Source organism: Aotus nancymaae, unplaced genomic scaffold, assembly GCF_030222135.1.
Source record: "Aotus nancymaae isolate 86718 unplaced genomic scaffold, 86718_ANA_hifiasm-v0.15.2.pri h1tg000051l, whole genome shotgun sequence".
In the NCBI taxonomy this organism is placed as follows: Eukaryota; Metazoa; Chordata; class Mammalia; order Primates; family Aotidae; genus Aotus; species Aotus nancymaae.
The window spans coordinates 22,075,525-22,090,056 of NW_026988465.1; the positions used below are offsets into that span (position 1 = coordinate 22,075,525).

The window sequence follows — 14,532 nt, forward strand, 5'->3', positions numbered from 1 at the left end:
GGAAAGTTAGATGATTTTTCCCTTCCATCTGCACCGCAGTTTGGAATAGATATTTTTTTAAATGAAGTCACTTGGGTTTTATTATTTCTAGATTCCACTAACATTGATGGGACTCCTCCTTAGGCTTTCTCTCTTGATGCTGTGAAATTTGAAGGACAAATCTGATGTGCTAAATATCTTCAAAGCAGAAACTAGATTCAGCCTACGCTTACTTCTCTGCATGTCTATTTTCACTTAGCTAAGACCCTTAGTATCTTTTACTAAATGGTCCATGCATCAATGTATTTTTATGAGTTTGAAAATAGTCTATCCAGCATTTTCAGTTTTTCTTCAGTGGACTGGTGTGATGGTTAATATTGTCAACTTGATTGAACTGAAGGATGCAAAGTATTGATTCTGGACGTGTCTGTGAGGGTGTTGTCAAAAGAGATTAACATTTGAGTCAGTGGGCTGAGAAAGGCAGACCCACCCTTAATCTGGGTGGGCACCATCTAATCAGCTGCCAATGTGGCCAGAATATAAAAACAGGCAGAAAAACACCAGCTGGCTTTATTCAAGTCTTCGAAGGTTTGCAGAAAATGTTTCAGCCTATAATAATAATATCTCCAAAATTTCAAGACTGACAAAGACATTATAATTATGCATACGTGATTATACATACTTTCATAAGCATGCATAACAAACAAATTTTATAAGTCAATTTCTTCTCCTTTATCTTTAGCAATTGCATGATCTCAGCTCACTGCAACCTCCACCTCCCAGGTTCAAACAATTCTCCTGTCTCAGCCTCTCAAGTAGCTGGGATTACAGGTGCCTGCCACCATGCCCAGTTTTTTTTTTTTTTTTTGTATTTTTAGTAGAGACGGGGTTTCACCATGTTGGCCAGGCTGGTCTTGAACTCCTGACCTCAAGTGATCCACCCACCTCGGCCTCCCAAAGTGCTGGGATTACAGGCATGAGCCACAGTGCCCGGCCTTCTTCCCTTTCTTAAGTTAAACATACACAGGTCTCTTAATAGCACCAGGTGGTCCCCAGGACAGTCTAGTGGGTTTCTAGCCATTAGGTCCTTCTGGTGGGGACCTTGATCATTACTTCAGCTCAGTCTGATTAGACAGGGGATGGGGCAAATTCTTTGTGCTCCTTAGTTGTTACACCACCATTGAGGCCAGACTCAGGTGTACTTGCAGCCCTGAACAGGCTGAGTAGTTTCTTTTCATGCTCTGAATGTAGAGCCATGTATGCACTGGTGCCCAACTGAGGGCTCAGAGGCCCCTGGCCAAGCGTCTCAGGTAAGTAAATATTTGGTCTGTTATTCACCTCTTAGCAAATGTTCAGCCATATTATTGAGAGCTCACAGAGAGCTTGCCCTTGGCCAGAATCCCCAGGTCACCCTACTCTATTAATACGCCCTTCTTCTTTTTTTTTTTAAAATTTTGTATCCATGGAATCACAGAAATATTCCCTTTTTTAAACCTAAATGTAAGACTTTGTTTTTTTTCTGAATGTATTTTAGCATATTGGTTCCAGTCTTATTTCAGACCCTTCTTTCAAAGCCCCAGCTCCAAATTCCCCTCCCCTCCACTTTCTCATTCCACCCTCCTGCCTCCTGTAAACAGAGGATCTATTCCTAATATTTAACATTGGGTATGGTGTGGGCACTGAACTATCAGAAAGGTTGCTAACCACAGTGCAGGGGTTAAGGGAGGTGCCCAGGCTGGGCCCCTGCTGTACCAGGCTTTATTCCTTTTTGGCAGCAGGGGGGTTAGATTACAGAAAGGTCTAAGGGGTCCTGATGGGAAGGATGAGTTTGCTGGGCTGGTAGGGGAGGGGGCCCGCAGGTGTTCGTCACAGTGGCTATTACCAATTGACAAGGAGCTACTTCAGTATTGTATCACCTGTTGTGGGAACACCTGACGGATCTTTTGAATTTGAGTTCTTTCTAGACTGAGAAAGAGTGATGACCCCAACGCTCCTGGCAGGGAAACGGAGTACAGAACCGTGACTGGCTCATGGTCCACAGGCAGAGAGCGGCAGACTCAGGATCTTCACTCTGATCTCCAACTTCCATACTCCTGCCTGCGGCCATGTTCCCACATTTGCCAGTGAATATGACAGGATCAAGTGTAAGAGAAGTAGCAGAAAATCAGCAAAACTATTTTTCCATGAAGCCAGACACAAAGACACCTACTATATGATTACAATGTATATGAAATTTCTACAAAAAAAAAAAAAAAGGCAAAACTCTACAGACCGAAAGGAGACCCATAGTCAGAGACATCAAAGATACCTACTTTTTTGACTAAAAACAGGCAGGATGGACCTTTTTGGGTGATGGAAGTGTTAAAAAAAAAAAAACTGGATGGTGGTGGTGATCAGATGATTTACTAAAACTCGTCAAACTATATTTAAAGTGGGTGAATGTTATTTATATAAACTCTACCTCAGTAAAGCTGTTGACAAGGATTTTTTTAAAAAAAGAAAGAGGCCTGGCGCAGTGGCTAACGCCTGTAATCCCAACACTTTGTGAGGCCAACGCAGCTGGACTGCTTGAGGTCAGAAGTTTGAGACCAGCCTGGCCGACGTGGTGAAACCCCATCTCTACTAAAATCCAAAAATTAGTTGGGCATGGTGGCAGGTACCTGCAATCCCAGCTACTCGGGAGGCTGAGGAAGGATAATTCTGTCTCAAAGGACAGAAGTTGGGCACTTCAAAGTTTGTGTTAACTCCTTCTCACAAGTGATCTCAGTTTATAGAGCTATTTAAAATGGTCAGTTTATTTCTAGCTGGTCCATAAGAAAAATACTGGCTTTCTGAAATCCCTTAGGACAGTGGTAACCCACATTATATTTATTCAAGAGGTCAAAGCGGTTCAATTGTCTAAATATTTACTGATAGCACACCCAGTGACAGGCACCTTTCAAGGCCAGTCTGAGACAGTTGCTGGCAGCAGATAACTGGTACTCAACTGAAAATAGAGAACTTGAAGTTTGTGGCATGGAAGATGGGGTTTCAAGGAATAGTAACCAAGAAAAGCAGATATAGTGCATATGACTTACTAATTAGTGAATTATCTGCAAAGACATTCTTTTTGTTAAACGTAACGTTTTCAATGATTTTTCGACAATAAACAGCATGTAATACAAGTGAAGTTTCAAATAAAAAAGAACCAGATCCAAGTTAATTACTTACAATGATAAAACTTCCTGTTCCGAAACAGCAAACACTGAAATCTTTTCTTGCTTACAGGATGACTTAAAACTAATTTTCCGCTTTGCTCCTTATTGCCAGATATTTCCCTCCTCAACACCGTGTGTCGTGCTCTCTGTTCCGTCTGTGGCTCCCTTCCAACAAAGCCTGCCTGGTATCTGCCTCACAGTTGGCCTAAAAGAAACTTGGCAATCGTGCTATGTCCCATCTCTTCATCTGAACCGCAACTTCTACATAATGTTCTCTTCCATTATTGATTGCTGGATGACATCGCATAGAGAACAGCAGTCATTTACTTGCTCACAAGGCTGTAATTTAGCCCAGACTCGGCAGGGGAGGCTTATTGCTGCTGCTTGTGGCATCACTTTGATGGGGCCTAAATGGCCTTGGGAGAAAGGCCTCTCTCACCTGGCTGGCAGGTGGTGCTGTCTGTCAGCCAGGAGCTCAGCTGGAGCTTTCCAGCAAGATGGCCCAGTTTCCCTCCAGATGGCTCACCTGGGATTCTCATAGCATAGCAGCTGGATTCTGACAGATTCTTTGCTTGACCAAACTTTTGACAGGCTCCTGAATTTTCTCCTAGGCTCATCTGTACCCTTTTTGTAAAATCCACTACCTGGTTGGACAGGTCTCTGGTAATGTGGGACCAGGTATGACTTCTAGGGAGAAGAGACGTTCGTAGGCTGGTGTTTGGCATATAGAAGACACTCTGTAAATATTTGCTAACATTTAATGAAGAGAGCACTGCCAGCCTCTTAGAGAGTGTCAGAGATGGCAGCAGCACTGAGGTGAAAGGAAACTCCTGGATGTTTCCAGAATCTAACCTATGCAGCTTCTGCTAATGAAAAATCTGTTTGCTTACCAAGGAGGCTTCAGGAGAAGACCTTCTCCAAAAAGTGCATCCTGACTCAGGCCAGGAAATGCCAAGAGGCAGCTGGGCGCGGTGCTCACGTCTGTAATCCCAGCACTTTGGGAGGCCGAGGCGGGCGGATCACGAGGTCAGGAGATCAAGACCACCCTGGCTAACATGGTGAAACCCCGTCTCTACTAAAAATACAAAACAAAACAAAACAAAACAAAAAAAAACATTAGGGCGTGGTGACATGTGCCTGTAGTTCCAGCTACTCAGGAGGCTGAGGCAGGAGAATTGTGTGGACCCAGGAGGCAGAGGTTGCAGTGAGCCGAGATTGTGCCACTGCACTCCAGCCTCGATGACAGAGCAAGACTCTGTTTCAAAAAAAGTAATAAAGTCCCTTGCTGTGCAGAGCATGTGTGAAACTATGTCATTCACTAATTTATGTTCTCTCAGCTCCGTTAATCAAACTCCAAGAGCCAAAGGATGGGGATTTGGTCTTAGGAGATGAACACTCAGACCATTTCCTGTTACATAACAGGTGCTCAACAAATATTGAACGAGCTAACAAAATGAGAAACCATAACTGGCAAGAAGTTTGATTTGTATTTGAGATATTCTCAGGAGTCAGGTATAGAGAGAGGGAATACGCTCCAAAGCCAGATTCAATGGAACTACGCCTGAGAGAATCGTCGAAACAGATTGGGTCACAGACATGCAAAGTCTGATGCTGTGATTGAATGATGGCTGCCCCTTCAATCTTCAGATGTCTTGTGTGGTTCTTTGGGCTTCTCCAGAGAAGGGAACGAGACAATAAGGCACACAGTCTTCCTCCCCCTTAATCCGCAGCACATCTTGTCATGGTAACAATGGCCCCAGTCTTGTCCACCATCAAAGGGGAAATCTCAGCACGGGTGGACATTCAGCCTTGTTCCTTGTAACTTGAACAGCTGGCATTTCCAAAGCAGCATGCTAGTGTAAAACGAGCACAGAGCTCAAACCACACGTGGGTTTTCCGGCTTAGCTCGTGTCAGTTGCTGCCACTGGGGCTCCCTATGCATTAATGCTAACAATGGGCAGTGCCAGGCGTCTGGGCTGCACTGACATCCCCTCATTAACCTCAGGGTCTTGCTTTGCTTGCCTTTCGCCAGTGACTGGAGAGCTAACTTCTTCCCATAGTTCAATTAAATGAGATTAGATTTAGCGAGAGCAAGTTTCTTCCTTTTGCCTTTTCCAGGAATAATCAATCTAATTAACATGCTCATGCCCCCAGAACTCTTTAAAATCTCTCCCTCCTGTTTCAATTAAACTCATTAGTGACACTGATTTCTTTTTTAAGTTATCAGAAGGTTGGAGCGGTTCGCAAGGCCTATTCAGAACAAGGCATTTGCACAGCGACGCCCCAGAGTGGGTGCTCCTGTAGCCACAGGAGCGAGTCCACTGCTTTTCCTTCTTGGACAGGCCAAACACAGTCACCCCAGTCTTCTTTGGGCCGGCCACTTCTGGACCGTAAGGTTGCCCTCAGACCCTAAGGGACTCAAGGGTGTTGGTTTCTAACCCTCTGCTCAGGCCTCAGAGGCACCTGGGACCCAAAAAGCCAGGAAAGCTGAGCTTCTTTTCCACCCGCAGGAGGTAAGCGGTGTGGTGGAGAGCAGGAAGAGGCCAGGGTGCTGGAAAGATGCTCGGGAGACCTGTTTCCATCTGAACGTGAGGCTCTGCACGTCCTGCTTTTGTCTTCGCTCAGGTCTCTACTAATGAATATTAACTTACTCACCTAAGAGGCGGCAAGGGCACGCATTCTTTCCAGAATGCACCATCCCTTCAGCCAGGAATGCTAGGTGGCCTCTGTATTAATTACACCTTTTGATTTATTTTCTGTAATTATTATTATTATTGAGACAGTCTCACTCTGTTGCCTCTGTAGTGCAGTGGTGTGATCTCAGCTCACTGCAACCTCTGGCTCCCGGGTTCAAGCAAATGCTTGTGCTTCAGCCTCCCCATTTTCAGGGATTACAGGTATGCGCCACTGTGCCTGGCTAATTTTTATATTAGCCATATTGGCCAGGCTGGTCTCGAACTCCTGGTCTCAAGTGATCTGGCCTGCCTTCGCCTCCCAAAGTGCTGGGATTTACAGGCGTGAGCCACCACGACGGGCCAATTTTCTGTAATTCTGTATCTTGGGGCTTTGCTGACACTAAAGGGACTGTCTTTCTCAGGGCTAGCCACTTCTCAGAGGCAGTATATGAATCACCTGGAAGCGTGCCTTTCTTATGCAAACTAACCAACCCAGTGTCTCCGCACCTCACAACCTCCCTTAAGTGGAAGTGGGCTCTCACACTTCAGGCTACTATTTCCCACCATGAACACCCCAAGGTCAGGTACTAGACAGCTCAGGACAGTTGCTCTACCCTGAGCCCTCTGAAATTATTCAAACTAGCCCATCCTAAGCCTGCTTACCTGACCTCACTCATTCTTTCTCATGGGAAACACAGTAAGAGCGTTTGCCCGCATTTCCCACTACCTCCTGCTGCCTCCTGACCAAACCTGGCGCTTCTCCATGTGGCCCTGCATGGTATGGTGTGCTCTGTTTTCTTGGGAACTGTGAGGAACTGGAGATTTTTTTTTTTTTTGAGACAGAGTTTTGCTCTCGTTGACCAGGCTGGAGTGCAATGGCGATTCTCCTGCCTCAGCCTCCTCAGTAGCTGGGATTACAGGCATGTGCCACTACACCCTGCTAATTTTGTATTTTTAGTAGAGATGGGGTTTCTCCATGTTGGTCAGGCTGGTCGTTCTCGAACTCCTGACCTCAGGTGATCTGCCCGCCTAGACCTCCCAAAGTGCTGGGATTACAGGCGTGAGCCACCGCGCCCGGCCTCATCTTTTCAACAGTAGTTGTCTCTCGATGGTGTTGACCTCACTATACCTAACTACTAAGAAAACCTACATTTAAAACAGCTTCCTAGTCCCTGTCTTGGAAGACAAAGTCCTGTAACCATTCACCGTGGTGGAGGAAAGCCATCTCTCTCCCTGTGTCTGAACAGGGGCTGAAGGCACACGTAGCCGAGCCTGCTTCACTCTCCCTCTCGATCAGCCAGGAAGACCATGCCTGGCAATGCAGTTTCAGATCCTGTTTCAACTTTGGAATCATTTTCTCCTCATAGGTATTAACTTAATTTTTACACATTTTTAAGACCCATTAAAGAAAATCCTCATGAGCACATATGGTACAGGAGGATAGGAGACAGCTTGGAAGACAAGAGAAAGGAATACATATCCACAAGAAGATTCTAGTTCATTTCCAAAAAGTACTCCTGTCCAGCCCTGCTAGGCCTGGGGTGGCCGAGCTGGTTTCTATCCTTGCTTGGACCATCATCTCTCTGGTAGTCTGATGAAGTCTCAGGACTCCTTCTCAAAGCAAATATTTCATACAAATAATGTAGAATACAGGGCATTATAGAGGAAACTAATAATACTGAAATACAGTTATTAGGCTATGTTAAAGTTTGATTTAGAAGTTAATGCACTGCTTTATTAATTCTTTAAATAACACAATGTAGCCTTATAAGTACATCATTTTGAAGCAGTGGTGAATGGGAGAATGTATCACAATATCTGCAGTGGTTGTAAACTGATCTAAAAATGCTTATGATTTACATTGTCCCAGGCACTGTTAATACTATTATAGTTGGACATGCTAGAAAGAAATTCTAAATTGCAAAGGAGGCTAATGAAAATAAAGAAGCCATTTTTTTTTTCACAATTCAAGCTCACAGACAGATGCCCGGCATTCTCCCCAGCCCATGGCATGCAGGATACACACTCTGTCTAGAGCTTTGAAAATTAGTAGCAGGTGGAGGAACTGCTCTCCTCTGCTGAGTGTCCCTGAGCCACGGTAGTGCTGGCTTCAGCTAGGAGTGCCCACCTGGAGCTTCAGCTGAGAAGTGTCCACCAGTGGTTTCAGCCAGCAAATCCTATTAGTACTTGCAAATGGTCCCCGCTTCCCTCACACCTAGTCATTATAGGCAAAGAAGGCTCCATCAAGGTGCCTGGATGCAGTAAGAGCAAACTAGCTAAGTGCCCTTTGGACAAAATCTGTCTCTGCTCTGTAGAAATGGAAAGGCAGGGGGGTTCTGGTCCTCTATCTCCAGTGAGAGATCTGTCCAGGTGTCACAGAATTGAATTATCTCATTTCTAGGCAAGGCGTCTGGCCACCCTATGCCCATGAATTATCCGTATTACATACTGAATTTCTGATGCCCATGAGTCACCCTATCAATGCTGTAAAGAGATGGAACTAAAGCAAAAGATGAGGGAAACATCATGCAAAGGTGGGGATTGTAGCCTTGGAAGGGAGGAAGGTCACCTGGGGAAAGGAGAACATGGTGCATGATGAGCCAGCCTCCAAACGACTTGATCACAGAGAGGACAGGCTTCAGTGAGGACTGGTCAGGCCAAAAGGTCAAATGTCCTCTTAAATTCTCTACTTTCAGTAAGTGGAAAGCAGTCTGTCTCTTCTCCCCACTCCTCTGAGGATGTGAGGGAAGAGCATGGGAGACCTGCTGACCCTTTGGGAACAGTCTAGGAATCTCCCCAAGATGAGCTTCTGCCTGCACGGACACCTCCCATGTCCTCACTGCTGTGGGTAAGGACACTCCTGCGTGGAAGAATGCCTGTGCAGTTCATTGTTGAATTCTCTGCAGGGATTCAATGTCTAGAAGGTCAAGCACATCTTCCCAGCACTGGGTTTTCTGCATCCAGGCCACTGTGGTCCCATGATAGGCAACCTGAAGTGACCTCCACCCTGACAATGCTTCTGTCTTTGAGAGAATTCTTTTCTTCACATCTCCAGAAACTACGGTTAAGTGTATGCTCTTACTGTTAGATGAGACCTCACAATCACTATATGTCACAGGAGGTGCAAAGTTGTGCCTAATCCTGCAATCCTACAAGTAGTGGTTTGGTGTGGAGCATGAAACAGGCCCCAGTGTAAGTCGTGTGTACCCAGTGTAAGTGATAGCTTCACTGTGAGTTAAACCTAATACCAACTGTAACTGGAAAGTGTACATGGATTACCCTGGTCCTACTCAAACGTGCCACTGGGCAGTAACAGCAAGGACAGTGTCCCTGAAGAAAACACATTTTGCTTCTACTGATTTCAAGAAATCTCTGACTAGAGAGAGTTTCTTCATGAGACAGATTTTCAAGTGTGGCTTAGAGATTTAATCTTTATTAAATTGCCCTAAAAAGGAAAGGAAACTACAACTTTCAGTTGTGATTTTGAAATAACATACAATCTGACCTCAGACTAAGAAATCTTGAGATGCAATCTGTACGTCTCAAATGCTTTGTCCTACATTTTGAGGCTTAGTGATTTAGATAGTGATCAATATTTCAAAACCCAGGCAGACCACCTTGGCTTTGGACCAGTGATAACCATTTGCAGAGAAGCTGAATTTCCCCATTCTCCCATATCTGTATGTGATGCAAACACTGCATACCTCTTAACTCACCTTGATTATAGCCCCAGCAGATTAAATTATGGCCTGTTTCACTGAGCAGAGCCTTTTCCTATTCTCAGCGTTGTGACCTGTCGTGTGTAAGAGCCAAGAGTCACAGAAGGCTGGGATGTTAAAATGACGTGGCTCACTGAGCACAGTTTGCTCAGCCTATACTATCAGCGGGGAGGACAGACCAGGCTGCCTCAAAGCATGGCTTTTAGTTACAGTTTTGCTTCATTCAGTCAAAACTCAGGAGAGACAAACAAAAAATCCAAACACCAGAATGAGGGAGAGAAAAAATTACCTTCCTTCCATTGCTCTTTGTGTTCACTACTTTGCCTCCCTGCTCTGGTTTTCAGCAGTTTGGCCAAGGGGTAGGGTTCTGGGCTAAAGAATTTAGGAAGATAGGGTTTTAGTTGGAATAATTCAGGAAGAGCAGGACCCTAAACATGGCAGAGAAAACAGTGAGCATCTAGGAAACCTCTATTGTTTTCTTAGCACCTTTTAAAGAGAGCAGAAAGGAAGGCCAGCATTATAGCCTACGGCTATTGAAGGCACTGGTTCATGTTCTTGCTCTGAGGGAAAAAGCAAAGAAAGACTGAGAATGAATAAGGGCCACGTGGTTTTGACTGCAGGGCCACACTGGGGCAGAGCTTTCAATCTAGCAAGTCAAAAAGTGTTAAACAGAAACATCCTTTCAAGGACACCTCAATTTAGGATTTTCACACTTGGGACTGAGAACAGGTGTAATACCTCAGGTGAAAATCAGGGTTGTCCTGCCTACGGAGATTTCCTGTTGCCATCCATTTCTTTCTTCTCTGCAAAAAAAAAAAAAAAGGATTCTTTTTCTCTTCTCTGTGAATGCTGTTTTGCAGATGGAGTGTTAAAGTGAACAGCTAACAAAAGGAGCTGGATCACCTGGGGAAATAAGCCGACACAGGGCAGGGCAAAGTCATGAGAATGTCTTACCCACTATGAGCTGTCTGGCCCTTCCTAATTGAATCATGTGTCTGTTGTCCTCTTCCGGCCAATTTTTAATTACAATTGAGTTCTCGCCAACACTTGACACATGCCCACCGATTGCTGGCCAGCTGGGTCCCTTGCTAGTAGACCCAAACTGACCAATGTTAAATAAAAATAAAATTCATTAAGTCAGCGTGCTCAAAAGCTGCACAATGAATGCATCCCCAGAATAAGTGATCAAACAATTCCTAGATTATTTGGCCCCTGCTTAGTATATCCGAGAGGTGAATTATGAAATCCTTCTCATTCTCAAGTCTTATACATGGCATAAAGAAAAGAGTATCTGTGGTTTAGTATTCTAGGGGTTTTCTGGGAGGCTCCTACCCTTGCTCCAGGAGCAGCCTGGCTCATCTGGCTGGTCCAAGTGGGTTCTCTGGGAACCACAGCTCCCGATGGGCTCCACTGCTGCTCCCGCACTTAGCTTCACTGGGTTCCCCGAGGCAGGCATGGCTCTCTTCACTTCTACTGGCACTTTACAAGGGTAACAGGAATCAAGGTGGTGTCTGTTGTGTCAAAATCCCAAAGGACCTCGAGAAGTTAGTTAGTACACTCTGCCTTAAGGGCATCTTTCTTTTAGGGACATGTCACAAATTCTAATATATTCACAACACAAACACAAAAGCCCACACATTTTGAGGAAAGATCTGCTAGCCACCAGCTCAGCAGATGTACATGGTAAAGCTGCTTTTCCATGCTTTTTTTTTAGACAAAGTCTTTGTTGCCCAGGCTGGCATGCAGTGGCATGATCTCAGTTCACTGCAACCTCCCCCTCCCAGGTTCAAGTGAGTCTCCTGCCTCAGTCTCCCAAGTAGCTAGGGTTACATGTGCCCACCACCACGACCGACTAATTTTTGTAGGTTTTGTAGAGATGAGGTTTTACCATGTTGGCCAGACTGGTCTCGAACTCCCAACCTCAAAGTTCATCCACCAACCTTGACTTCCCAAAGTGCATATATTCTTGATTGATGGCTGACAGAATATGGAGATGTGTGTCAATCCAGGCTCTCCAAGAAGCATGTGCCAAGATGGGATTAGACCGCAGAATACTTATTTACTGGGGGAAATGGCTGTGAAGAATTAAAGTGGGGCGCCGTAGCAGGGACTGCCTTCAAACCACATTCAGGCTGATCACCTGTAAAAGAAGATGGGGAATGAGGAAAGGAGATGTGGGTAGGGAGAGCTTTGGTGCAGCCCTGAGAAAGCCTTGGCCAGGCCGCAGGAGGGCACTAGAGAAACAGCTGCCCAGCAGAGTCCTGTGTTGGGCAGCCCTAGGGAACCAAACATCCTTGGGGGTTGGCAGGGAGAATCCAGGGGAGTGTGTGTGGCCTAGCTGCAGCATGACCACTGGAGAGGGTCTGAAGGTGTGGCAGCTGGATCCTGTTAGCCATGGTCGGCCCCACATGCTCCCCATAGCCAAGTTCTCTTGAAGGAGCATCTGAGTGGACACCTCTAGACCACCACATGCAGAGGGAAAATGATTAAGGATCCTTGCTCGGCCACTTCACTGGATGCCTGCCTCTAATCTATAGGGTTTATCTCTATACATCTTAGCTCTGATTACATTATTGCTTTAAAAAATGCAATGGCTTCTACTGCATAGAGTCAGGATCCAACTACATAGTAAAGCACCAAGGCTACTCACTATCCGGGCTTCTCTCGACTGTCTGAGAATAGTTCTTACACTGAAACCCAGAGACAGGTCCTAACCAGCAGCACGTGTGCCTTTTACCACAAAGTGGTCTCAGTGAATGTGAACCTGACTGCTCTGTGAGCACCTTCTGTATCTTCCTATTATTCTCTATGGTCTAACATGGGTCCCATCATACATTTACAGGGGGTATGATGAAGAATCAGACACTGCTCCTGTACTTAGGAAGGTATGACTTCAAGGCCTTGGACAAACGTTGCCTCCTCTGAGGTTCCCGAGCAGCACAGGCAGATGTAACCCCCTTCCCACACCACTGTTTGTAATGAGTATGGTTTTGTCATACTGTATTGTTTCTGGTTGGGTTATGGGTCTGTTTCCCACAGCCTTTAGCTCATGGAGGCGTCGTGCCCATCTGTCTTCTGATGCTTCTCCCAGTGTGGCAGCCACGAGGGTGCTTGTTCCCATCAGCACTGATGACAGCAGAGCTACAGCTGGAGGAACCAATCCTGTGTCTTTCTGCCCTCACGAGGTCATGCAAAGGCAGCAAGCCATCCGGTCTACATTATGGGCACTTACTCATATGCCAGGCACCCAGGTGGAGAAGGATGGTGAGGGAAACAGCCATGTCATGTCAACCCACCTTCTGTCATTCTTCTTTCCAATAGATGACCACTGACTGAAACTCTTCAAACCATCCTTCTCTGCATACTTGCATCCCTCATAGGACCCTTACTAATGGTAACGGGAGCTCCATCAAACTCATAATTCTATGTTCTTCTGGTAAATTTTATCATTTTCCCAGAGGTGAAAACAGGCAGTGGCATTATTTTGAAGGTAAGGGTTCCCAGATTGGTTATCTGAGAAGTTTGATTATTTTGGATTTTGGAAACAAAACCAAAGGTCACCACCCTGAGCTAGTCCAAACTAAAAATGTAACTGAAGAAGGTCCAAATTCCACTTGTAAAATCGTTTTATTGGTATAAATATACATATGAATAAAATACTTCCAGCCTGTAATGTAAGTGAATATTTGTGAAATGTCTTATAAAGAGTAGTATTTTGATTTTTACAGGTGTCAAAGTATTCTCTCTTAAAATCACACATTAAAAGCTAATATGCAGACAGAAATTAAAGGCCTTCAAAAACATGAATATTCATAAAACCTCATTCCAATCAACTATATACATTAATCCGGGCACATGGTAAAATCAGCCGTGGGCCTTTCTCACTCTGTTCTCAGCTGTGCTCGCTGATGGTATGCAAAGGTCACCGACCAAGCTTTAAATGCACAATTCTACACCAGGAAGGAAGAAGTTTCCCATGGGAGAATGTAAAAACCATATCCAAGATCTAATATATATAATTTATACAAATTATTAGTGTGCTCTGTTAATATAATTACAATGTGCAATTGCATACATCAAGAATAAATTGCTATATGGAGTCCCGTGCGGATTCAATACAGGCACACTCAGCAGTACTCCGTGGTCTGCTGTGAGTGCGTGTCCAGTTGTTTCATTTATCTCCAAAAACTCATCTTGCAGGGCAATCTGTAGCTGCCTCAGAGAAATTCAAGTAGGGCCCATGGGATAATTGCTGGCTTTCATTAAAGGCATATGAAGGAATGTTTAGAAATCAAATGCCAAGGGTTGGAGGAAGACCAAAGAAATGTGCTTTGATTACCAAGAAATGAATTTGTTTCTATACCAAAAAAAAAAAAAAAAGGCAGGGGATAGGGGTAGGGAGAAAAAAGAAGAAAAACCAAGAGAATAAAGCACCGAGAGAGCCCCTGGGAAGAAGCGGTGCTGCCCTTGTTCCTCTCTGATGGCTACCAAAGCACCCCGCACAGGAAGCCTTCTGCATGGGTGACGTTTACACAAAAATAAACTCTTTTTCTGCTTCTTCCCCGGAGTCACTAGATTTGCTGCCTTGATGGCCATCTTTACTGGAGGACTGTTGCTTTTGTTCTTGATACTCCTGGGCCTGCTGGCCCCAGCTTCTCCTTGAAACTGAAATAGAAAGGGAAGTCGCACAGTTTATTGACAAAGTAATACCAATGGCTGAGATGCAGGAGCCTTGAAGATTTGGGGGAGGAGAGGGGGTCAGGGTGAACTTTCTCAGAAACAAACTGGCTATTATGTTTGGAGACTCTAGACAGAAATGTAAAACAAACCAACAAAGCAGAAACAAAACGAGAAAACACACACAAAAACACAGTCTACGACAGGGCGAACCTCTTACAGATGTGGACAAGAATCCGAGGTGAGGACCCCTCAGGCAAGGACGGTGGGGAAGTGGAGGGGGAT

The 14,532-nt window shown here is 45.1% G+C and overlaps 1 protein-coding gene across 7 annotated transcripts in view; it reads right to left on the reverse strand.

The window, feature by feature from the left end:
* Positions 1-13,178: 13,178 nt before the first annotated feature.
* Positions 13,179-14,532, reverse strand: part of CARMIL1 (capping protein regulator and myosin 1 linker 1) — a 342,171-nt gene continuing 340,817 nt past the window's right edge. For 6 of the 7 annotated variants that reach the window (XM_064363059.1, XM_064363058.1, XM_064363055.1 and 3 more), the window contains one exon: positions 13,179-14,235. In XM_064363059.1, coding sequence (XP_064219129.1) covers positions 14,099-14,235 — 137 coding nt within the window. In that variant the 3' untranslated portion in view covers positions 13,179-14,098. The remainder of the gene's footprint in view (positions 14,236-14,532) is intronic. The other variant, XM_064363061.1, reaches the window with a different exon arrangement.